The 27,147-nt window shown below is 37.4% G+C and overlaps 1 protein-coding gene across 2 annotated transcripts in view; it reads left to right on the forward strand.

The window, feature by feature from the left end:
• Positions 1-27,147, forward strand: part of PRKG2 (protein kinase cGMP-dependent 2) — an 81,947-nt gene that overhangs the window by 34,024 nt on the left and 20,776 nt on the right. The window contains exons 6-13 of one of the 2 annotated variants that reach the window (XM_008693277.1): positions 1,775-1,852; positions 3,516-3,610; positions 6,696-6,764; positions 10,762-10,860; positions 12,199-12,352; positions 14,234-14,370; positions 16,502-16,591; positions 18,185-18,326. In XM_008693277.1, the coding sequence (XP_008691499.1) occupies positions 1,775-1,852; positions 3,516-3,610; positions 6,696-6,764; positions 10,762-10,860; positions 12,199-12,352; positions 14,234-14,370; positions 16,502-16,591; positions 18,185-18,326 (864 nt within the window). The remainder of the gene's footprint in view (positions 1-1,774; positions 1,853-3,515; positions 3,611-6,695; positions 6,765-10,761; positions 10,861-12,198; positions 12,353-14,233; positions 14,371-16,501; positions 16,592-18,184; positions 18,327-27,147) is intronic. The other variant, XM_008693278.1, reaches the window with a different exon arrangement.

Consider the following 27,147-nt stretch of genomic DNA (forward strand, 5'->3'; position numbering starts at 1 on the left):
TTACATGGCCAAAGAGACGGGGCAGATGTAATTAAGGTTCAGGACCTTAAAATAAGGAGATCATCCTGGATTTTCTAGGAGGGATGAATATAATGACATGAGCCCTTAAACAGAGAATTTTCTCTGCCTGGAGTCAGAGAGATGCAGCAGAAGTGGAAGTCAGGGAGCTTTCAAGTCTAAGCAGAATTTGATGAGCCATTGTTGGTTATGAAGCATGGGGCTCTGTGCGAGAACCTCAGAGAGGTCTCTAGGAACTAAGGGGCTGACAGCCAGCTTGGAAATGAGACCTCATCCTAGAAACTGAATTCTGCCAACAACCTGATTATGCTTGAAAGTGGCTTTTTCCCCAGAGCCTGCAGGAGGGAACACAGCCTGCCAGACGCTTTGAGTTCAGTCTTGGGAGACCCTTCCAGAAATATCCAGGTGACCCTGGATTTTTTGACACACAGAAACTGTGAGATAATAAACGGGTGTTGTTTGAAGCCACTAAGAAATGTATGGTTATTTGCTACAGCAGCAATAGTAAACTAACGTGCTTCTCTAAATCTTTGAAGGTAAATGTTCTTATTTGAACTTTATGGGTTGTTCGATGTGAAATTCAAAGCAGAACTGGGATTTGAATCTAGATCTGTTTGGCTTCCAAGTATTTTCTCCCCTAAGATATTACGCTCCTTTCCATGAGATGTTGAAATGTCTTATAAAATATACATGGTGCTCTGTAAATAAAGGGTATGTTTATTCATATTAGCAGTCATATTTATTTCAAGAATGTAAATAGGTTTGAAGTGTAAGTGACCAAAAAGGCTATTGAAATACAGCAGACACAAAAGTAGTTTTGTTTGGATTTTATTTTCAAATCTAAAAGAAAAATAAGAGAGAGCTATTATGTTGTTAATTATGCCTTGTTAAATAAATTAAACAGGCCCATTTTTATTTGTATAAATAATTAAGAGATCCGTTTTGGTTCTCTGACTTTGAGACAATGTTAAAGTGAAGTAGATGTGGACGGTTTAATCCATCTTTTGTTTTCTGAGAGACCGAATTGGTCTTTCGGTCTGACAAATGGATGAATTACTTTTCTCTGCCCAAGAATTCTCTGATTACAGGCACCTATATGAGGGAAACAAAGAAATAAGTGACAACTTGAGATTTCAGCAGGAAAAACCTACATGGGAGAACAGAATTTACATATGAAAAATTCTAAAGTTGATCTTTTATGATGATAAATTTTTAAAAAGAATCCCTATGAAAGGGCTACTTGCTATGTAGGTAGAATTTTCCCAGCCTTTGTCCTCAAGGAATTGGAAATTGAGGATGATATTCCTATTGTCCACTGGGGCTAATCTTTTCACTGTATTAGATAATCTTTTCCTAAACTCTAGACCCAGTTTCAGACTATTACAGATCACTGAACAGCTCGTATTTGGATTATTCAGGTGAAAGCTCCCCTGTATATCAGTTTGTTTTATATATATTATTGCTTTGCTCTCATTTCTCTTCATGTTCTTTAGTCTCCATGCCGGAAAGTCAGTCTTTCAGGTGAATTTTCTCTGGGAAAGATAAACATAAGCACACGTAATAAAGCAAAAGTCTCCTTACTTTTTCTACAGCTTATGACTGCAAAGTTCAAGAAGATTACAGTGGACAGTAACAACAAATAAAAGACACAGACATGGAATGTTCATTTCAAAGACACGTGGAGTTTGATGTCATTCATGCCTTCATCTATATGTCTCCACAGGATTTGACCTTTCTTTCTCTCTCATCCCAATAGGAATACTATGACAAAGGAGATTACATTATTAGAGAGGGCGAGGAAGGAAGTACCTTCTTCATCTTAGCAAAAGGAAAGGTAAATATTAATCAAAGCTTACATAAAGTAAATCAAAAAGTCGGTTCCCATTAGTTGGCCATAAACGCAGCGGTGCTCTGCATTGAACGTCTGCGTCAAACAGGTGAAGGAGCTTCTGCTCAGAAGGGTCCTGGGGGGTTTTGTCTGAGCACTGGGTTTGGGGGCACAAGAGACCTGTGTTGGGTTCTAGCTGAGACAGTAACTTCTTAGTGACCCTAGCTAGGTTGCTTGACTTTCTTTGGACCTCTTTCATTGTGCATAAAATAACTGGATTCTTTCTAAGATCCCTTTTATCTGTGACTCTCAATCAGCCCAAGGGTCCAAGATCAGGGCTGGAAAATTTTTCCATCCAACGGAGGTGTGGGGAGAATGAACTCGGCAGTTGCGGACAGCAGTGGCCAGGCATGAAGCTATAGCACGATATGGCTCCAAACTTCAATTCATATATCATAGCTCAAGTTGGTTTTAATACTGATGAAAATTTTATGCCAGTATATATACAATAGATCTTTTTCTTTACTTAAATTTTGAGTGGATAACATGTTACCAATTGTTCCTATGTTGACTCTCTACAATGTTCCTCAGAGATAAAAGGCGTTACTGAAATATTGAATGACAGAGTGAAACTTGAGCACCTATGTCTATAACCTGTCTGGACTTTACAGATGTTCTTCCTTCCATGGAAGAGTTTGTCATCAGAGAGTCAGGCACTGCCCTTTGTAAACTGACTTGTGGTTGAACCTTGACCTGGGCACCCAGTGAAGAGCAACAAGATTAACAAAATAGTTTCAAACCTCAGAAACTCTTCAACACTCAGAAACACTTTTTATCATTTCTCCCCAACCTGGACCCCATGCTTTGAAAGCATTCTGACTAATAAACAAATTACATTTATTGTTTTTTTAAATTTTAGTTCATTGGGACTTCCATAAATCCTAATCAGAATGTCTAATCAACACGAAGCAAACCTCATTATCATGTTGAATTGGCGTAATTCTAGCCACAAACAAGGAATATTGAAGTTTTTGTTTGGTTCTGCCATGGGAATTCTTAAACTCTCATGGGCCATGGATCACACTGAGACTCCCATGAAAGTTATGACCCTTCTCCATATCCACATTTTGCATCCAGTTTTTAGAGGATTCAACAAGTCAATCATGGACTCCACAATGTTGAATTTACAGGATTCAACAAGTCAATCATGGACACTGGATTCAAAACTCCTGACACTTAGCCTTATTCTTGATTAATTTGTTAACTCTCTTTCGATTTTGAAATAATAGAAGTTCCCACAGGACCATTACCATTTGCCTTAAATATACCTAGGAAAGAATCGCTGGATTCACATAAAAAATTTTAACTTTGAGAGGTAGGATTTGAATGGAGACTCTTTCTCTTACAGATGGGGAGTCATTTGGTTGTGTTAAATCACAGGATTTTGTTGTCCCTCCAAATGAGTTATTCCTAAGCGGATTCCTAAGGATTTTGTTGTCCCTCCAAATGAGTTGACTAACTACCTCAAAGTCAAAGCAAAGGCTTGTCTATTTCCTTATTTCAGTCAAATTTTTATTGATCCAAAGGGTCTGGTTGAATGGATATGTGTTCAGATTCTCATTTTTTCTTCTTTTTTTCTCTCTCTTTTTAATTGCTTAACCTCATTTAGGTAAAAGTCACCCAGAGCACAGAGGGCCATGATCAACCCCAACTGATAAAAACATTGCAGAAAGGAGAATACTTTGGAGAAAAAGCTCTTATCAGGTAAATCCATAAATTTCTGTACCATACTTAAATAATTCTTTGATTGCTTTCATGTGAAACTACTCGTTTAGAGATGTCAAATTGGGCTACCAAATTAATGTCAGCAAACATTCAGGAATTAAACAAAAATTTTAAGCTGAATGCTAAAAATTTCATTGTTATGCACGAAATAACTGGACTAATTTTGCACGGAAAAGAATTGGGGAAGGCTTAAGTTTGCTAGTGAAAAATAAAATTGGTGTTCTATTAGAATCTAGTTGAAAAGAGAGTCAGAGAAAGAGATTAAAGACCTGAGAATTATAATTTTCCTTTAAGAACAAGTTTTTATATTCCCAAGGTTTGAAATATTGCCGTTTTCCCCTTCTTAAAAAGTTATCAAATAATGTTGTGTGCTTTAAATCATATTACATATTTTACATATTTTATGTGCTTTAAAACCATTATGCCAAAAGCAATATTTTCTTAAGAAGTTTTATCAGTTCATTTTGCAAGTTTTAGAAACAACTCAAAATAGTGTGTATGAAACTTCTACCTGAACCTTTGGTCTTTTGAGGAATGAGTTTATCTACTCTTGATTTAACTTACAGAAGAAATATTTATAAAGATCAATCAAATGTCTCAGGAGACACTGTACTTCCTGGGACCCGGAAACAACCTCAAGTCTAAAAAACCACATTTACTTAAATATAAATAACTTTATAAAAGATCAAATTAGAGTTTTGAATCGCTTCTCGGCCTTTTGGGTACAAGCAAGTGTAGAGTTTTGAGCAATACTTTTTTTGGAGTTACATGTTTTTAAATAACTACTTGAAATGAGTTAAGACATCACTTAAATTTGATGTTATTCCTAAGCGGTTTTTATGTCAAATCTCTGCTTATAGAAACGAGTGTTATTTATGTTCGTTTTCTTCCTTTTACATTTTTGTCATGAAGCCTGGTTCTGCTGATTTGTATGTGATGATAATATTAAGTATTGAGCAAAGAAAAAGTGTTCATAAATTACTGGAAGACAAATTTGATTATTTAAAAATTATAAAGCTCTTATTTTTAAAGGAAAAACTATTTAAACTTAAAAAGTTAGATCATTGTTATTTTGTAAACAATTTAAAAATGGAATTTAAAGACAAGCTAAAATGTTCTTTCTCATTTTCTAGCTCGTAATTAACTTGTTTCAGTAACAGGGAAATTTTCCTTTTTGATTTTTTTGGTGCGACAATATGAATAGATTCATGTAATATAATTATGTAATATTATTATTCAAAACTTCAATGTATTTGTTCTTAACATTGCTAGATTATTTTTCTCATACCCCCAAACAAAAAAACTAAGTTTGAAAGTGCAGGGAACTTTGCAAATGCACCATAGGGTCAAAATAGCTCTTGAAAGGAAATACGCTGTCTGATTTTGCTGGATCTGAAATAATTTATGCTTTATGTCACAGCTAGCCAATTACAGTGTTTTCCCATGAGAAACATGGGAATTTATATTTAATATACAAACCCAACTCCCCAGGCATTTGGAAGCATAAAGCTAAAATCAAGGAAAAGGAGCATTGGATACAAATACTTCTACATTTTTGTGCATTTCTTTGCTATCAGTTTTTAGGGCCACTGGTGGTGACTCAATATTCCTTATAGTCTGTGTATTCCCGGGACTTGACATTAATTAGTCCCAGGAGTTCTTGCAACATTTTATGTGCAAAAATAGATCGATGGCACTTACACAGTTATTATGAAAGAAACATGTGTATTTATAAACCCTAATATTTATAAAGTGTTTGCAGAGAACATTCCTAGTCAGTCTTGTCACTGACAAGTGAAACAGATGTCATACCTTTGTTTTTGTGAACTCACAAATCAGATTGGCTCATATCGAAGATCATATGTCTATGCATATGTATGTGTATATGTGTATCTATCTCTACATATAGATACAGATGTCTACACACATACAAGTTGAGTACAGACTACCCAGCTCCCGGCTCAAAAGCTCATCAAGCTGGAATGTTTTCACTAATGTCTTCTAGCAAGGACCCTGTAAATTTGGGAGGATCTATGGGTTATATCAGAAGGACTCTTGATGTCAGCTATATGGATAAGGGACTTCTTTGGAATGAGAAATGGGTCTCCCAGTTTTTTCCTATCCCATCACTAAGGGAAGAAGAAGGAACTATATATACTTTGTGTGATGCCATTTTGGATGAAGTTGCTTAGAGCGGTCTCAATATGCTTGTTCTTCCCAGTTACCTTAAATGAATCTCACAACACTGGGTACCATATGGGTGTACCACTTTCCAGAGTCTTTAGTTTGTAACTAATGAGGGAGGAAACTAATATAAATAAGGGTCTCTAAAGAAATACTTTAACCAATGCTTGGCCTATTGGTATTCCTTAGGTCATTAAATTCACCATCATTAGATCATATGCCATAAATCATTGTATCTAGGATATCAGATGTAAGATGCACCAATTATATTATGTACCCTTGAGCAAGAAAGACAATGCTATTAATTACACTATATTCATCATCAATTGTAGGACATGCTCTGATTTCAGAGATTTTAGTGGAAAATGTACATCTTAGACTTTATGAACTTAAAGTATTTTAGTGTTTATTTAAATCATTGGCTGATATGGTACTCGAAACACTTTCTTTGGGCTTTATTCTTGATTGGTTTTTTATTATATGTTAATTACTTGAATGTTTTCCCAGTAAATTTTTTTGATCCGTTAATTTCTGTTTTGGCTGCTTATTAATTAGCAATTCCCATTTGATCACAGGTGAGGTATTTTATTTTGGCTGACACAAAGCCCCGAAGGAGACTCCATAGACAGTCACAGTCACTGATTCCTCTCTGTTCCCAGTGCAATTATCTTCTTGTCTGAATTCCTTGCCTACGTAACCTTTATTGGGACGCATTTCAAATCCTTTTTGGAAAGGGGTGGAGTTTAAGTTATGATGTTAAAAAAAATGCAGTCTTTGGAAGGTTTTAGTGATGGTGTTTCATAAACAAGTAGATTCTCTAATGAAAATGGATGTTTAATTTCTAACAGTGGAAAACTGACTTGCCTGTTTTTGTCTGCAGTGAGGATGTCAGATCAGCTAACATTATTGCTGAAGAAAATGATGTGGCATGCCTAGTTATAGACCGAGAGTGAGTATGCTGATGTTGTCGGAGAAGGCAGGCTGTGGCCACCTTTGAAGACTTGGCCTTCTGTTACTCCAAGGGCCCATCTGTCTTCTCATTCATCACCACTTAGAAATTCTGGCCAATCCTCGGCTGCGAGGACATTCTATTAAAATTCATGGGGAGGAACTGGGCCTTCTGATCTGAGTCTGTCTGTGGCAGTGGCAGATGCTGGCAGGCTAAATATTTTGTGTGCAAAGTTTGTACATAAATATCAGCAATAGGCTGATTTCTATTCTTCATCTTCCAGAGAAATAAGCTTATTAGTACTCTTTTGGATTTTTCCCCCACACAATATAGTGAAAAATCCCATATTATTTCTAAAAGGCTCTAAGCAGTCAAAAAAAAAATTGAATAAAACCTCTCTCTCCTGGACATAATGTAAAATACCCATTAGCTATATGTATTTGCAGAGAAGGTTTAATTTCACATTTGTAGTAATTTGCAAGGGATGTGTGTTAATGTTAATCTCTAAATGTCTCAGGTTGTTTTTCAGAAAAAGTCTTACTTTGTGTCCTTAGCTCATTTCAAATCATATTTAAATCTGGCCCCTTGGGTCTCTCATTAATCAGTTGTATGTTTATCAATTTTCTAGATATAATAAAAGAAATTCAAATATACCAAAATTAGGCCGTTGTCTAAGAAATGTTTTAGCGTAGTCAAAGAAATAGGGCATGCTCGTATGAAATATTAGGAAAAAATAGTAAAATGACAAGAAGTATCACAAGGGAGTATGCAGCTGATTGCTAATTGAATGTTAACATTCATTGAACATAGAATTATAGAGATTTAGAACTAGAAAGAACTTCCGAATATTTAAAAAATCTTTTTATTATGGAAAATTTCACACATATTAAAAAGCAGACAGGATGGTATTATGAACCCCATAATGCAAGTTCAAAAATTATCAATTAATGCTTTATCTATATCACTTTGCCACTCCCTTCCTGCCTTCTCCATACTATTTTCAAGCAAATTTCAAACCTAAAATTATTTCATCTATAAATTTTAGTAGCATCTCTGAAAGATAAATGTTACTTAAAATACATGACCACAGTAACATTAACATACCCAAAAAGTTAGCAATAATTCTTTTGTATTTATTATTTGTAATCAAGATATAATTGACACATAACTTTAAATTATTTTCAGGTGTGCGACATAAGGATTTGAAAGATGTATGTATTGTGAAATGACCATCGCAATCAGTCTAGTTAGCACCCATTACCACACATAGAACAATGATTTTTAATATCACTTCAAAGTATTTTAATCTCTCTCTTGTGGATGAGAAAAGGAAGTCCTGGATCGGTAAAGACTTACCCCAGCAACGCCATGTGCCGATGGAGCACAGATTTCTTCCAGAGTTCTTTCCCCTGTGCCATTTGGCTCCCATAGCATGTGTTCAGAAAGAGGAGCGATTCCAATGCGGTAAAGTGGGCAAGGTTTTATTTTTTTTAGGTGTGGAAATGGGGTTTAAAAATTAACGGGAATTTTTCAGGCAAATAGGAAATGTAGAAGTCACTCCAGGTGAAGTCAAACTTAAAAACAAAGACATAGGGGCTAGAAAGTGCAAAATGTGTTCAGATAAAGGTAATCTTTGGATGCCAGCTCACAAATGGAAAATATATTGGTACAGTTTTGTCCCGATAGTGCATTGTTTTGTGTATGAGTTCATTAAAAATCTATGCATGCGCTGAATAGCATTAACGGTGTGGTAAAATCTTATAAATTGCTCTGAAATGCTGGGACTAAAACTAGGACAAAAAGGAAGACCTCCTTTCCTTTTTTTCATTGTAATCACACAAGCAAGTATTTATACAATAGCTCCTGTATTCATAATCCCTGAAAAGGATGCAAGGATTTTGTAGAGTTTATATATTATTTGGAAGTTTATAATTTTAAAATGTTCCATTTACATGGGTACAGCTGAGATTCTGCAGCGTACAGAGTATTGTGTTAGGCTTAATGAGACTTAGAAAGTTACATGAATTTATTGTATGGGTGAGAGAAGCTGACTATCCGGTATGACCAGGTTGACCCACATCCCGGATTTCCTGGATAGTTCTGGTTGTCCCAGCATATTTGTTCTTGGCACCATCTTTCACTCTGAAAAGTATTCAGCTTGAATGGTAAATTATATCATCATTGTAGTTACGACTAATAGACTAGGTTAAGATGCATGATAATTCTCCCACTGCCCTATATACCCTTATATCATCATTCACATTTTACTTAATTGCTTTATTTAACATCTGTCTTCCCACTCTTCTGTAAGCTTCATGAGAACAGAAACATGTACTGGTTCACTGCTGTAGCAGGGCCAGCAAATGACATAGTCCTTGGCAGACGGGAAGGGCTCCACATGTTGGCTGAATAAAGGTGCCATCCTTGCAATGAAATGTAGTGACTGAAAGCCTTTGGCTCTTTATTTCTTCTTTCCTAATGCGTTGTTTTCAAAATGCAGAGAATGAATACGTTGCAAGGAGGAGAGTTCAAGTTTTCCTATTTTTAGAATGTAATAAAATATGCAAGATGGCAATAGCTCTAAATACGTGGCAAGTGTAATTTGTGACATCTCCATCATTGGTCGTTGGGACAGACCTCAAAGGAACTGATTACACCTCATGCTATACCATCAGAGTGATTACAGGCTGTTATAGCTAGAATGTTGTAGCTGTTTACATTTGTTTTAACTTGAGTTTGCGAAGAATTTCTAGGAACCTGTCACACCCGCGTGAGCCTACACTGTAAAAATGAGATTTGTTTACAATACCTTAATTCGTTTAACAGCAGGCCGATAATGGTGACATATAGAATAAATAAAAGTAAAATAAAGTACATGAAGTATTTCCTTTTTACTTGAAAATTTCAACCATTGGGAATTTGAAATTTCAAGGCAATACTCTATGTCTCACTGTTCTACAGTTAATGAAGGACAGTCCACAGAGGAGGGTAGAAAAGGGGGGAAAGGGGAGAATAGATCTGAAGGGGAAAATGGAAAATACCCAGCACAGTATGTAAGATCTGCTTACTAATGGAAATGCAGAGTGGTGGTCAATTCAATGTGGGTAGAGGTCTTCGAGGCTAGGCAGGCAGCAGATGGCCACAGTAGAGTAATGAGACGGCTTTGGTTTATTAGCTTTACGTGTTTTGAGGTATATTTTCATTCCTTTCATTTTGCTATGCTCAGGTGCTAAAGATTCAGCAAGATGATTAAAGTATCGTTTCTAGAAGGATACTATTTTCCAGTAGGGAAGAGAACTACTCTAAAAATCACAAATCAGGGTAGATTTTCGAGTGTAGGGGTGGGGGAGCATTGAAAAGAAAATCAAGAAAATATGTTTCACTTGGTAAAGAAGGGGATTCTTTATTTCTTATGGTAAGGCTGTGTATAAGAATTCCCACAAACAATGTAGTAAAATTAGATGGGGCCACACAAATGTGATTTGTGGAGGGCGAGAGTGGTCAAGGGAAGATGTTGGCTGAGCTTCAGAGAACCACTGAGATAAAGTAAAAAAATTGGATTTAATTATGAAGGAATGTGAAACGAGGAGTATTACAAGGGAAAAGAAAAGATAAATTCTATCCTTGATTTTTAAAATAAATAGCTTAATATGATAAAGCAAAGTTAGGAAAATCTGCAACCCGTATAACCTGTTGATTCAGTAAACATTACATAGACTATTTCCTTTCCACTGTCTTCTTGAAAAAAATTGCTGGTAAACTTGAATCACAAGACAGAAAACTACAGAAAACTATAGGTTTTCCCTTCTTTGTTTTCTCAAACTTGAAGGATTCATTACATAACTTCTAATAGCTATTCTACATTTTATGGCAATTTTATTGTAACCTAAATTATTGAAAAACCATTTACAGAGCCATCAATAATCATACACAAAGTCTTCTTTGAGCTTGAGGAAATGTCAAATTGCAAAGGTAACTATTTATTTTATTCACTTAGAACATTCAACCAAACAGTCGGGACTTTTGAAGAGCTCCAAAAATACCTTGAAGGGTATGTGGCAAACCTGAACCGGGATGATGAGAAAAGACATGCAAAGTAAGTGAAGCAGTGTTATCCTCAGCCACATGCGACTTCCGGAGCGTGTGTGTGACTGCCTCTGTGGTAACTTTCAGGGTGCCGCCACTAGAAAATTGGGGGCAGTTCTTTTAAATTGTTCTTCCATGAAGAGGATGCCACTTACCACTAGTATGGATGTTATTTTAGTCTGTAAGTAGTCAGCTTCTTATTTTGGGTTGGTGAGTAGTAATGTGAGGGAGACATTTCCTGAGAGGGGGCCTTGGGAAAGAAAGGGATGCTTGACATTGTGTTTCCAATGTGAAAAGGACATTATTCAGAAATGAAGCCTGGAAATCAAACAAGCATGCCAAGACACAAGACACTGGAATCGTTCTGATTCCAGGTAAACATCTAGGGGGAGAGGCAGAACTATTTCAGAATATAAGGGAGTTATTGCTGAGGGCCGTGTGTGTGTGTGTGTGTGTGTGTGTGTGTGTGTGTAGGAAGGAGTTGGTTGGGCTAAATGTGGTAATATTGATGAAAAATTTTGTGCTTAATAGAAAAACTACTTTGTAAAATTAAAATTATTTGAAAATCCTTTACAGTTTGTAGAGTAAATACTTAACCATATGTTCTTCAGGTAGTACTAATGAAGCTGGAGTCGAAAATTCTAGAAAACTGACATTAGAGTTAAATTAGAACATTCAGTCAGGACCTCATAGGTTTTTTGCATTTATCTTTTTATGCAAGGAATACATTTGCGTTTTTATGTCCTTAAAGGCCTTTTGTAGTAAGAACAATTTATATATATATAAAATATGTCAGAGCAGTATACCTTAATTAAAAGAGAAAAATGAATATTTCCAAACAATGATACTTAGACATAAAGTAAGAAATGTATCTTTCATGTTTCACTAAGCAGTCATTCAGGTTCAGCCATAGAAAGCTTCAAAATCTAACAAAAATAGCAAAACACAGCAAAGATTCTCAGTGTGGCATTCTCCTGTGTGCATAGCCAAGGGACTGACTAACTGGTGCTACTTCCTCTCATTGACTCTTTAAAAGAAAACAAAACAGAATGTAGATATTGAGATATACTTTCAATACTATGCAATTCAGCTCTTTTTACCTCTCAATGATTCAGTTTGACCTTTATTATTGTGTGTGTGTGTGTCAGTATTTTTGTTTGTATATTCCATTGTTTTTCTCCCCAGGCGTAACTAAATCTGATCCTATAAAAGTTGAGATAGCCTTTGTAGCAACCACGGGCAGTAGTCACTGGCAGAGATAAGACTATTGCACGAGTGGAATGTATATGTGGCATGACCCTTGGCTTGACTAAGAGGCTATATGCGAAGTTTCACTTTTCTTATACAGGAGATCCATGTCTAATTGGAAGCTGTCCAAAGCACTCTCTCTGGAGATGATTCAGCTGAAGGAGAAGGTGGCCAGATTTTCCTCATCATCCCCATTCCAGAACCTTGAGATTATCGCAACACTGGGCGTTGGTGGGTTCGGAAGAGTTGAGCTTGTAAGGGGTTTACGTTTCAAGCATCTGAGAGAAGCCTTTTGACTTTTTTTTGTTTTATATTCCAGTGTCTCTTGGAGGAACGTATGAATTGTTGTTGCTATCTTAAATGTTGCTTTGAACTGAAATTAAGAAAGGACATTTTTCACTGTGTGTGTTTATAGTAATAGCTCTGCGCTAATAAGTCACTTGTAATAATACAGCTGCTCTTTCAGGCTTCTCGTGTCACATCCTTTTATGAATTCCTTTCTTGATTATAATTATTGGAGGATGTACCAAGGAAGCATTCCCAGAGGCTCTAAAACATTAAAGATGTATTTCCTAACATGAAAATGTGTATACACATACACTCATGACACATTAACTATATACTAAAGAAAAGAAGAATGTGTCCAGTGGAGGTGCCATAGAAATAAAATCTTTAATATCATAGTTGACAAAACTCCACTGCTGTGTCTGTATTTGGCTGTCATTATCCTATCTTGGGTTGCTCAAGATTTTCTGTCAGGAAAAAAAGAAAAGAAGATAACCGTAAGGGAATATTTGAAGAGCAGCCTTCTGTAGTGTTGATCGGGACAGCTGGGAACTTATGGCCTGATTTTGGCTGTATTTTCCACATCACCACCTCTCTGAGCTTTATAACTAGCTTCAAGGGCTCCAGGGAAACCGTAGAATGGAGATCTGTGACCTTACTGGGTACAGATGGCTCTGAACCCTGGGCTATTACCAAGCCCTTCTTCGCCCAGCAGATTTTTAACGATTCACTGTACATTAAGCTCCGGGATGTATGCTGAGACCTTCATCTCCTGGATGGCCCTGGACAGGAGCAGATCGGAAGTGCTTCCAGGAGACTCTGGATAATACACTTCACACCCAGTCAATACTTCCTCTCTGATGGGTGAGGGGGAAAGAAACAATTTCTTCATAAGCCAAAGAGTGTTTGTCACGTTTTCTACGCCATATGGAGAGATGAGGGCACTATCCATCTGCAGTGGTATTTTTCACCAAACATCCTGGCAAAAGGATTGAATTAGCAATGCTGAGATCTGTGGGTTTTTTTTTTTTAATATAGTTAGATAATAATAATCAAAACAATAATTCCAGCATTGATTTAAAAACTTGTAGGCAGGGCTAATGGCAAACGTGAGCAAAATGAGGGCTGCAGCCAAATCTGCAGTGTCCTTACGTATCAGATAGAGTCTGCTGATGGAGTTGTAAGCCCATCCAAATACACAGCTATTAAAGTTTTTTATTTCCTTTCAAGGGAACATTTTGTCTGTCCATCTAAAGCAACAGGCTGCAAAAGCACTTCCTGCACCTCGGGAAATGTTCTATCCGTCTGCTATCTGAGAGGGTAGCTACCAGCTCGATGTGGCTGGCGAGCTTTTGAAATGTGGCTGGTGCAGCTGAGGAACTGAATTTCTTATTTTAATTAACTTAAAATTAAATAACCTCATGCGACTAGTTGCTGTCATATTGGCTCGTGCTGCTATGGATTTTGATTTAATATGTTTTGTTTTGAAAATCAAAGAAGTGCATAAGAACAATTTTTGTCAATTCTGGTCAAAGTAGTTCATATCACACACTCAAAAGTGAATAGATTTCTAAACATTAAATCTAACTAGAGTTTGTTTTTCGTGTTCTAATGCGAACGTTTTAAGACCATGTTCCAGATATGTGAACTCTTGTAGAAATTACAATGAAAGGGAAGCGTGTACACGTGAATAAAACTTACTTTCCCAGAGCGATACGTGGTTAAAATGTTACAGGCTGTTTACATGTGAAAGAAAGAAGTTTAACTCTCATTGGTTAACATGTTGTATATAGATATTGTAAATCTTTCCTAGTAAGCTAATTTTGAGGGATCTTTCTCTTCTTACATAGGTTAAAGTGAAAAATGAGAATGTTGCTTTTGCTATGAAGTGTATAAGGAAGAAGCACATAGTTGACACAAAACAACAGGAGCATGTCTACTCAGAAAAGAGGATTCTAGAAGAGTTGTGTTCTCCCTTCATTGTGAAGTAAGTGAGCTTTTGGCTCCCAGAATTTAGGATTGTAGACCCTTTTGAATGTTTCCATGCAAGAGAACAGAAGAGGAAAAAGAGGCCCCACTCTGAACTCTCCATCCCTGTCGTGGCAACAATACATAAAATGGTAGAAGTTTGAGGTCTGGAGCCAGGAGTTCAGATTTTTTATTCTTGAGTAAATCTCAGGAAAGTGTGTGTGTGTGTGTGTGTGTGTGTGTGTGTAGGTGTGTGTGAGTGAGAATATAAAATTATTGTGGAATAACTTGAACTGATTATTGAATCCATACCTACTGCAGAATTTGGGAAGCAAAGAATTCATGTGAAACCTTCAGGGGACACGCTGCTGTTGAATTTCTGAAAGAAGTGGCATTTGGGCTCCTGTAGGCTGCCCAGGAGCCACAGAGTGTGGTCCTAGCAGTGCGTGGATGCCAAAAGGTCCACCTCTTGATAGTCACCATTCCTTCTTTCCCAGAGTTTGGAAGAGAATTCTGTTATTCTAGGCCACGGCTCTCTTTCCCTGTCGATTCATGAGTTAGTGGAGTAGGCCAAGTCGAGATACATATTTTCATACAGGTCTTGGCCCTAGAATGTGGCTTCAGTGATTTCTAGGCCACGTAAAGTGCCCTTATAGTGGATAGAATTTATGTTTTTGGATCAGATGCCTTGAGAAAATCTTCCTGCCTGCCCATATTCCCACACCTGTTTTTTTTCAGCATTAAAAAAGTTTGAACCCAGGCAATGCTGGCAATAGAGTCATCCAATTATTTTTATATTAACTGTGTTCCCAGAATCCCCCCCTTTCATCAATAATTCCTTAACAAACGATCATGAGCAGCTTCAGGGCATGGATTAGGTTTTATTCCTATTCTCATTTCCAGCTCTCTGCAAAGTGCCTGGCATATAAGGAAATGATAATATAATAATAAATATTAATGACAACATTTATTGAGAAATTAACGTGTTCCAGAAACTCTTCTAAGCAAAATATATATGTGATATATATCATATATGTTTAATATACATTTAAAATACATTATATTTATATTTATTTTATATATTTTATATGCAGATATATAACATATTAAATTACTATATAATTAATATAAAATCAAACGAATGCATATATCCATCTGATCTTTATGAGATAACAGTGAGGTAAATGTTATGATTGTCCTCAAGAGCAATAAGGAAACTAGGCTGCATAGCTCATAAATGGCTGATCAGGGATTCAAGCCTAAGCAGCTTGGATTCAGAGCCCACACTGAGCTGCTTGGAACCAGAGCCCATTCTGAGAGACTTTGCTAGATTGCTTCTGCTGTCTGCACACGATCTGAGTGCTCTGCTGTCACCCAGTGTTAAAATATGGTACCCTGCCCAGGTCCCACGTCAAGATTGGGGCTGTCATTCCTACAGCTTCTGGGAGTGTTGCCAAGTAAGGACTCCGACTCAGTCCTTTCCTGGTCATTGCTCTCAGGCGAAGAGAGCCACCTTGCCCAAGATCATACTCTGTTTCCAGGTACAGCCTGCATCCAGGGATGGCAGAGCTCCTTGAGGCTGAGGCTTTCATTGAAACTAGAAACTAGATCATAGCCCAACTCTCCTGATGCCCAAGTGTGTCTTATTCCTCCCCTGGGGGATTGTTTCCAAGTACACTCCCCACTAAACATAATGCTTATAGGTCTCTGTCTCACAGTCAAGTTTTTGAGACCAACCAGAGGATGTAAGACATGGGTGTGATGGGAGCTCATAAAGGAGGCGTATGTGAGGTCTCTGGGTTTTTGGAGGCAAGAGAGGCCATATTTGGTAGGTGGGAAGATGAGCTGCTGTATCGGGCCCCTGAGCTTGGTCTTGAGGAATGGATAACGCTGTTACAGTGAAGCAGCGATGAAGAAGGTCAGTCTGTGTGTAGAGGGAGGGCAGTCTAAGGAAGGGGGTTAACATGTACAAAAGCAAGGCAAGAAGAAAGATCAGCGAGCGTTCGGGGAGAGGTCTCACGTAGCTGGAGGGTGTTTGGAACGAAGGAACACCAGTGTTCCAAATGATACTGATGATGTTCTTAAGCAACTTTAAAAAGGTTTTAAAGCTGGATTCGTAATAATAACCATGTTTTTACGTGTCTTCACAGATTATATCGTACTTTCAAGGACAATAAGTACGTATACATGCTTCTGGAGGCCTGCTTAGGTGGGGAGCTGTGGAGTATATTAAGGGACAGGTAATGAAAAAAGCTTATAAACAATAACCTGTGTTCTCATGTCTGGTCTAAAGGATGCTTTACTTACGATGGTTTAAAGAGACATAAAGTTATTAAGAAATGGTCCTAAGAAAATATTATCACCTGACACAATAGTAATGGTGGTATTTTCTTAGCTAATATTGTACTTATGTGGTAGACACCCTATGAGACAGTCTGTCATTTCCATAGTAGGGACCAAAGAATCCCAGGCCTCGAAAGAGAGGGAACGCTCCATGGTCACATGGTTAGTGTGAGGCCGAGTCACTGTAAGATACGGATGTAAGATACAACAGGAAAGTTGAGATAGGATTATATGTCTTTGGGGGTGATTCACAGCAGGATTTAAGTAGAAGACAAGGCCAGCGAAGAGGGGGTGGGAAGGTAGGTTTGCATGAAGTTATGGAGGTTAATGCCAGGCCAAACATTTGGACGGTATTACCTGGGCTGGTGGCTCTCATTACAGTCACGTGGAGAGCTTTACAAAGGAAAATGCTGGACCCTAATGCCAGAGGTTATGATTTGGTTCACCTTGGATGGGGTCTAGTAAATGACCTCTCGGGCAATTCTAATGTGCATTCATGGTGGAGAATCCCAGACCCCGGTAATGACAGACCTTTGAGTATCTGCGAAGAGATGGGTGTGCTGTGCTAGGAACATGTTGTTGGGTGGATCTGAGCGGGGAAAACCGGGCAGGGTGTGAAGACTTGCATGATACCTTCGGAAACATTTCCTTCCTCCACCTTTGCTTCGACGGGCAGATCTGTTGAGAAAGGGGGAGTTGGTACTATCTTTTAGGCACTGTGTTTGGTTCTCGAAACCACACTGTTCAGGAAGTAGTAAACCCATTTTACAGAGAGGGATCTGAGGCTCAGAACAGCCACACAGCTTGCCCAAGGACGCGGTGATGGAAGAAGCAGGAGTCAAAGCCATACCCGTCCACGACTCCACGCCGCAAATCACCACCACGTTTTAATAACTCAGTGTGGAAACCCACATGCAGTGCTGACGCAGGGCGACTCTAATATCATCAAGGTGCACCAAACAGGAAAGAGTTATGACCCCATTTCTACACGGGTTATTGTTACGTGCTATACCGCCAGGAAATGAAAATGATCACTTGAGTCATTTTTTAGTCAAGCAATAAATTACAGAAGTCTGCTTTAAGCTCTCCCTTAACATAGTTGCATTTTCTCCAGCGTTTGCCATAAATATTTTAAAAACTCTTGTTTTCTTATGTTTCTGTTTTATGTATTCATATATGATTACCAGAAACAATGGTTGGGATGGAGACATTTTGATTTTAGTGAAATACATCTCGTTTGCCTCAAGTATCCCCCTAAATTTCTTTACCATCACCAGTCTAATTCATGGGTGGTACAAAATACTTTTTAGTGTTGACGCCCTACAAAACACGTATATTGTGCAAATTTACCATCATCAGTCTAATTCATGGGCAGTACGAAATACAAAGCATGTATATTGTGCAAATTTACCAATGCAATGACTGACACCTGGAATAGACAATAAATATGTGTGTCTAGAGTATTAAGAGGGAAAATGATTTCATTGCAGAGGCAGCTTCGATGAATCCACCTCCAAGTTCTGCGTCGCTTGTGTGACAGAAGCTTTTGATTACCTGCATCGACTAGGTATAATCTACAGAGACCTGAAACCAGAAAACTTAATTCTAGATGCTGAAGGTTATCTTAAGTTGGTAAGATGAATTCTGTAACTTACAGTTTCATAAGAGACGTTTCTAAATGCAAAGTTGTGTCATAGTTGCAAATTGCTTTTAATTTTGGGACACCTGCTATTTTCACCATGGGGGCGGGGAGCATAGGGCCTGTGACATTGGCACCCTTAACACAGGGGGAACTGTTACGAACACATTCTTTTTGGCCTAGGAATTGAATATTTCAACCATATTGGTGACTGCTACTAAGGATTCACATAACAGAATGCCTTTCCCATTGGATTTTGTTAATATTTTTGTTTAATATATTTAAATAGGTTTTAATACACTCCTGCTACATATAGGGACTGGCTCTAAGGAATAAGGAAAGAAGATGATAGTCTGTCTCCTGTCCCGAGATAGCCACTGTCTGTATAGGAAGGAAAGATACACATATGAATGTTGGTAGACTTTTTTTTTTTTTTTTTAGTCTTTCTAAGTGATTCAAAAGTACAGCCAGGGCTGAGAATCACAACACTATACTAGAGGCTCCTTGAAGACAGAGTCTTACCTTGTTCTCCATCTTCATAATCCTCTGATGCCTAACATGCATCCCCTTTCAGTCACACTACCAGTCACATAAACTGCTTTCAGTGTGAAACTAAGAGAAATGGACAGTCATAGAGGGGAGAAACCAAGGCACTCTGGACATCAGGAGGGAACCCCTCAGGAAGGGGAGCCCAAGCTGAGATTTCCTGAGTTTATCTTGTCAGTATGGCAAGGACATGAAACCATCTCTGAAGTCACATTTGCAAGGATATTAAAAGTTTCTCACATCAGGACTTTCATACATGGAAATAATACTAGCTATCACTTCACACGTAGTTTAGTATGTCATGTGTCAAGACCCGTGCTAAACATTTTGCACTTACTATACTTAACGATGAAGCAGATTTTATCATCCACATGTTACAGTGTGTAATTTAGCCTTAGGAATTAAACTTATTATGTGTAATTGCCAAGCGATTTCTCTCCACAGTGAAGGAGTAAAATAAGTCCTTTCATGTGAAGTCTGGTGAACTTCCAAGAAACATTTTGATCCATTCAAGCTTTATTTTATCTGTGAAAGGCAGCTTTGAGAACGGAGGAGGTACTAACACAGGCCTCAATCATTCCTCTTCTTCACAATTCTTTCATTGGCTATGCCTCTTACACCTATTTAGGGAAACCCTTTGGAATATTCTAGAACTAACACCATGATGAGGAATGCAGACTATCTTTGAGATTCATTCCTTTTTGTTCCCCAGAGCTGTTTTTTAAAAATCAGATAGCATATTTATTATTCATAGCCATGGGGGTTGATAAATATCTCTCTTGTTAGCCAGTGTTATCCATCCAGCTAACTAATTTGTAAACTAGTTAAATGAAGAATGACAACTAAAGCCTCTAGAGATTAAAATGTAAATGTTGAATATTTCCATTTCTAGCTGTATATCAAGCTAGATATGCTGAAATTCTCTCACTACCAAATGTCTAAAAATACTGGAAAAACATGAAAAGCAGTATTACGTGCATGCCTGACTTTATAAGACAGCACTAGGATTTCCCCGAGGTTGGGAACCGTGGTCAAGCAGGAGTATAGCCTAGAACTCAAACAATGAAGCTGATGTCTTGTGGGCACCCAGCGATCCGAGATGGCCCAGAAGTCTGACATTAGTAGCTGCACCTTGTAAGAACAGGAGACCAAGTTTTGGACCTGGGCAGTGTGGGAAGTTGAATCAGAGAACATTTCCCAGAGCCAGCAACCATACAGATTACACTCTCAGAAAAATGGAAAGCCATAAAAAAGATCTAATTTCTAAAGACAGAGTACATGCAAGAAAACATGTTTTTCTCATTATTGGGCTCTTGGTAGAGGAGTAAAAGAGTGTCCTTTAAGAATTCTTGGCCATAGGCTTGTCTTCATGGAGGTTGGGTGCTCGGTCTTCAAAAATGGAAAACCCCACACAAGAATTTGAAAATGGATTCATGTTGGTAACATGCCCAACTTTTCAAGAATCAATGTATATTCTGTCTGGACGAATGTACTCTTAACTCAGGATACAAAGAACTCCCAGGGATAAAGTCCCAGAGAACATGAGCTCACATTTAAAAAAAAAAAGGAAAATATATATGAGGGGAAAAAAGGTACCATGAGCATTTCTTGGCAGGTCAATAAGTGCTTCATTATTGGAGTAATCAGATACAAAATGTAAAATAAATCCATCTAATGCCTTTTACAAATAAGAGAGGGAATGACAAATGAGGAAGGGAACAGAGAAAAAAATCTAATAGGTTTAGAAAAAAAACCTAATAAATAAACTTCTATTAATGACTTAAGAATATAATCGAAATGATACGTTTAAGGAAGTTTCATGAATGGTAGAACAGCTTGCATTGGACTAATCATCATGCTGAGATTAATTATATGTGTAAAAATGTGTGAATGAGAGCAGCAAAAAGTAGACATTTAAACCTTGAGAAAAGGGAATCATGCTGGATGAAGAATCATATTGCTACAGCTGTTTAAGCTGTTCATTTCAGGACACGCCTTACTATATGAGGCATGGGGATAAATCTTTAGTTAACATCATACTTAACAGTGAAATAGTGAACATTTTCCCATTAGATTGTGAACAAGGTAAGAGTATTTTCTTTCCACCTTTTTTCAACATTATAACAGAGTCTTAGCAAATGAAATAAACCAAGAAAAAGAAATGAAAGGTCAAAGAGGAGAAAGGAAAAAGTCACCTTTTCAGACAACATGATTGTTTATATAGAAAAACCTAAAGACTCTACCAAAGAAGTGCTAGAAAGAATAAGCATGATTACCAGTACAAAGTCAATATAGAAATAAAATTATAGGGGCTCCTGGGTGGCGCAGTTGTTAAGCGTCTGCCTTCGGCTCAGGGCGTGATCCCGGCATTATGGGATCGAGCCCCACATCAGGCTCCTCTGCTATGAGCCTGCTTCTTCCTCTCCCACTCCCCCTGCTTGTGTTCCCTCTCTCGCTGGCTGTCTCTATCTCTGTCGAATAAATAAATAAAATCTTAAAAAAAAAAGAAATAAAATTATGTCAATTAAGTCAATATATAAATTAAATCAATATATAAATAAAAACTCGATTTTTGTATACTAGCAGTAAATATTTATAAATGAAATAAAATACAATTTATAGTAACATCAAACATTATAAGAAATTTGAATACACTTAAAGTGTAAAAATGCATAAGACCTCCACATTGAAAATCACAAATCGTTACTGAGAAAAAAATATATAACTAAATGGTAAGGTATAGTATGTTCGTATATTGGATAACTCAATATTTGATAAGATGTCCATTCTCCCCAGATTAATTACAGATTTAAGGTCATTGTAATATATATTGGAGCAGGTGCATTTTTAGAAACTGAGGCATTTACTCTAAAATTTACATAGAAACACAGAGTTTAGAAAAGTTAATAACCACTTTGAAAAAAGAAGAACAAAATTGAGCAATTTATAGTATCTGGTACTATAAATTACAGTAATCAAGGCAGTGTCATAACACAGGATAGACAAAGAGCTTAATCTAACAGAATAAAGTCCGGAGATAGACATAGAATCAACTGGTTTTTGCAAAAAGGGAAGAGCCAGCCTTCTCAACAGATGATGCTGTAACAACGAGATCTGCCTATGTGGGAACTGAGCCTGCTCTCACCTCACACAAGATAGAAAAATTAATTCAAGATGGTAATATGGTTATATTTTTACAACATGGGGTAGGCAGAGATTTCTTAGAATACAAATAGTAGTAATCTTAAAAATTTCAGGCTCCTATAATAAAAATATCATAGACTGGGTAACTGAAACAATAAAGATTTATTTGTCATAGATTTTAGCTTGGAAAGTCCAAGATCAGGGTGCTGGCAGGTCTGGGATCTGTCTGGTCAGAACCCACTTTTGGGCTGGCAGAGAGCTGCCTTCTCATTCCTTCACATGAGACACACACACACACACACACACAATTTGCGGGGAGCTCTCTCCTTATAAGGGTCCTAATTGCATCATGAGGGCTTGACCTCATGTTGGTTACCTCCTAAATGCCCTACCTCCAAATACCATCACATTGGGGACTAGGGTTTCAACATACAAATTTTGGGGAGACACAAACATGCAGTCCATAATAATTGGACTTCATCAAAATTAAAAACTTCTGATAATTAAAATACATTAAGAAAATGAATTGTCGAGCCACAGTCTGGGAGAAAATATTTGCAATACATATAGAAAGGACTCAATTGTATTGGGAAATATATAAATAATTCTTACAGCTCAATAATAAAAAGACAACCCAATTAAAAAAAGGGTCAAAGATCTTGAAAAATCACTTCACAAAAGAAGACATAGGAATGATTAATAAGCCACACCAGTTGTCATCAAGGAAATGCAGATTAAAACCACAGAGAGTAACCATTTCATAGCCACTAACATGACTACAGTTTAAAAGACTGACTGACAATACCAAGTGTTGGTGAGGACTTTCTCCTAAATGCCTAGTGGAGAAAGAAAACTCTTTAAAGAATAGTCTCTCCATTTTATATTGAGTCAAACATACACCTCATCTATGACAAAAAATTCAAATTCCAGGTAGAAACTTCACTCCTTAGCATTTATTTAGGAAAACTGAAATCATGTCTTCCAAAATCCTGGGCAAGAATGTTCATCACGGCTTTATTTCTAAAAGTCCCCAAATCAGAAACAGCCCAAACATCCGTCAGCAATTAAACGTATCAACGTGGTGGCAGTTCAGCAATGGAACGCTGCTCAGCAGCAGGAAAGAATGAATTACTATAAGCAGCGATATGAATGCATTTTTAAAACTATGTTGAGCAAAAGGAGCCAGATAAGAGTGTCTTCTGTATGATTACACTTATCAACATTCTAGAATCCATGGTAGACTTCAAAACAATGGTTGCAGAATTCCGGGAGGGGCATTAGACTGGAAAGGAGCATGGGAGCACTTTCTGAGGGAATGAGTGTGTCTCTGTCCTGACTATATGGTAGTTGTGGTTACCTGTATCATCTTCGTCAAAACTCAATGAACTGTATGCCAAAAATCTATGCATATTATTGTTTGTAAATTATACATCAATTTGAAAAATGTAGGTTCAATGTCACATGATTCACAAATAAAGAGAAAATCAGTTCACCGAAAGATAAATTTAAGTAATTAACACAGAATGTAGCATAGAGACACACAAAAAAAAGATGAAAAATAAGAGAACAGAGTGAGAAGCTCTTAAAGTTACAAATCGGAGTCTAAGATAAAAATAACATAAAAAATGAGGGAAAAGCAGTATTTAAAGAATACCAGCTGAGTTTTTTGGGAATTAGAAGAAACACCAATCATCTGGTAAAGGAACCCAAACAAATCCCATCCGGGACAAATTGTATTTGTTGTAGCTCCTGTCTTTGAGTAACATATTTCTCCAAAATGTAATGGCTTAGAACAACAGGAATCATTTATGATCTCTCACAGTTTCTGTAGCTCAGAATTTGGGGAGTGGTTCAGCTGGGTGGTTCTGACTTGAGGTCTCTCGTGAATTTTCAGTCAGTTGTTCGCTGGGGCTTCAGTCACTTGGAAGCTTGTCTAGGGTTTGACCAGAGCATCCGAATCCAAAGTCACTTACTCATATGGCTGGGAAATTGATGCTTGTTGTTATTTGGGGGCAAGATGGGCCTCTTTAGAGGTTGAATATTTTCATGGCATGGCAGCTGGCTTCCCTCAGAATGAGTCATCCAAGGAAAAGCTACAGTGCCTTTTAAGACTTAACTCTCAGAGTCACATCTCAGAGCTTCTGCTATATTCTGTTGGTCACAAAGGGCCAGCCCTGATTTACTGTGAGGTTTATTGTCGGAGGGGACCACAAAAACAAAGTATTACAAGCTGTCAAAGAGAAAAGACAGTTTATGTATAAAGGAATAAAACTTAGGCTTTCGGTTGACATCACAATAGCAACAAGAGAATCCAGAACGCGGTGGAAGCGTATTTTTAAAATTCGGACAGAAAATAACTAATAAACTTGAATTGTAAATCCAGGGAAACTGCCCTTTAAAAGGGTGATATAAAGGTGTTTTCAAACAAGGTTGAAGGGTGTTTACCACCTTCATACAAAGGATGTGCTTAAGGGAGTTGAAAAAGGATCCCTGATGGAGGGTCTGAGATGCAACCTTAGAAAGATAGTAAACATGACGGTGTACAGGAATCATTCGCATTCTGCCATCTAGTATTGAAAATGAGAAAACGCTAAATAACTGAACAGCAGCAGCATGAAGACCGGGAGTCGGTATAATTGGAATTAAAGTAGGAGAAAACGTCAGTCATCTTCAAAGGAGGCAGCAGGAGAGAAGCAGAAAACCTAGGGAACAATCCAAGAGAAAGCACACACCGAGAGCAGAAGGAAATCTAACATGCGTAGAGAGCTCTCCAGATCAAAACGGAAGATTGTCAAGTAGTTTTAAAAAATAAAAATCGGCTATATGTTGTTTACAAGAGACAGACCTAAAGCATGAGGCTGCAGAAAGGTGAAAGTGAAAAGGACAGAAAAAAAATATGTCTGGGAAATAGTCAACAAATTGAAATGCAGGTTTCATTATCAGGAAAGGGGTGTTGCTAGAGATAAAAAGGGTTAGCCTTTCATTTCATCAAGATGGTATAAAAATCCTGATCTTTTATTTACCTACTAAAATGCTTCAAACATAAGCAGAATTTGAAAGAACAAATAAGGAGGCACGAAGCACTGTAGGAAATTTTAATACACCTCTCTCAGAAATTGATGGAACATTCAGACCAAATAGCAGTAAAGCGGTAGAAGATGTGCACAACACAATTAATAAACTCGATCTAATGGGCTTATAGAATATTGTTCCCAAGAGTTGAAGACTACAAATTAACGAAATGTGATCATCCATTAGGGCCATTAAGCAAGTTTCAGCAAATATGAGAAATAGGAATTGGGTTGCCGGCTGGCAGCCCAGCGGAGCTGTTCTCCTGAGAGTTCTGGAGGGGATTGCAGTAAGGATGGGCGTGGTGGAGGTGCCTGGTGACAGCACAGCGAGAATGCGTGTCTGGGTGATGGACACTGGGCTGTCCAGCCTCGGACATCAAGTCTTCGAGGATGAGAGACCCCATGTAAGGCTGAACGTGGCCTCATTCACCAATTTTGATTATATGGTGTTTTTCATCTTCCTACATCATTTCTTGGCAATATCTGCAAGGGATCAGATATCTAAGGATAGAAAGAAAGGAATGGTGGTTTGGGTTTTTTTGTTGTTTTGTTGTGGGTTTTTTGTGTTTTTTTGTGTGTGGTTTTTTTTTGTTGTTGTTTGTTTGTTTGTTTGTTTTTCATTTTTTACCAGGAAAGCATAACCAAGGAAAGCTTGGGGGAAAAGACCCATGTAAGAGAAAGGTCTTGGTTTTAGAAGTGTCTCTCTAGAGGCTATAGAGATGTGTCTTTCTGTGATAATTACAGGGGATGAGTTTGTAGTGTGGGGTGAAGACTTCATTCTACTCTTCTTCCCCAATTAACAATTGAGATGACCAACTAGATTTGTTTCCAGATGAATCCTACCTGGTCCCAGCTGTCTATATCAGTGAACACACTGAGAGGAGATTAAGGATTAGCAGATATTACTAAAAGAACTTCACATCACCATCTCTCACCGGCCCATCGGATAACTTCAAGGCCAAGGAAAGCCGATGAAGGCAATAATGGTTAAGAGTCTTTCTTTTGGTTATCATGAATGAATCAAAGACAATAATAAGGTGTAGGACAGTACTTAAAGAGTTTAAAGAAAAATCCACCTTGTTCTCAACCCAAGCAGAATTAATATAGTAGTTTCCCTTCTTGGGTTTGCTCAGCAGAAAACTTGGTGGTAATTCAATAAATCAATAAACATTCTGTATGGTTGTGTTATTAACTCATCATTCATCAGTAAATGTTCTATATGGTTGTGCTCTTAACTCGTGTGAGTAATAACACTTGTCATGTGGTAATAGAGCAACTTAATCCTATAGTGAGAATTATATAAGAAAATACAATGTAGAACATATTAAATGTTGATATTGTTGCCTACTTCTCTAAGACCTACCTTCCCCTCTATGCTAATAGCCCCATGAGGGCAGAAACCATGCTATGGTGTTTAGTGCCAGACCTAGAACATTGCTTAGCATATAAGAAGGAATGAAAAGTCAGAGGGGCAGCTTCCTCCTTGCTCCCAAAATAGGAGCATAAAGGTTTTGTTCACTGATGTCAATGTATTTGTTAGAAGTTAAAAACAAAATCTGAAAAAACAAACAAAACAGGAAGAAACCACTAACAAAAATCGTAACTTATCTCACTGGAATTTTAAGGATATTCCAAAATAACTCAAGGATCCGTGAAGAAGAAATTTTAATGAATATTATAAAACTGAGCCACACAACAGAAACTACATATCAGCACATGTGGTCACAGCTAAAATGATAGTGATAGTAACATTTGTAGTCTTAAATGTCTCAACTAGGAAATAAGAAAGGCTAAAAATTAATGAGCTAAGCATTCGACTTAAGAAGATGGAAATGGAAGAAGCACAATAAAACCAAGGAAAAGATGGAAAAAATAAAGTTAAGAATATTAATTAATAAAATATGAAAACAAAGGGATACAGAGCCAAAGGTTGATGTTTTGAAAAGATTAATAAAATTAACAAAGTGGAAATATTCTTCAAAAGAAAACAGAGAAGAGGTACAGATAAATACCATTATGAATGAATATCATTTCAGTTAAAGCAGAGATTTAT

Source organism: Ursus maritimus, unplaced genomic scaffold, assembly GCF_017311325.1.
Source record: "Ursus maritimus isolate PB19 unplaced genomic scaffold, ASM1731132v1 scaffold_8, whole genome shotgun sequence".
NCBI lineage: Eukaryota > Metazoa > Chordata > Mammalia > Carnivora > Ursidae > Ursus > Ursus maritimus.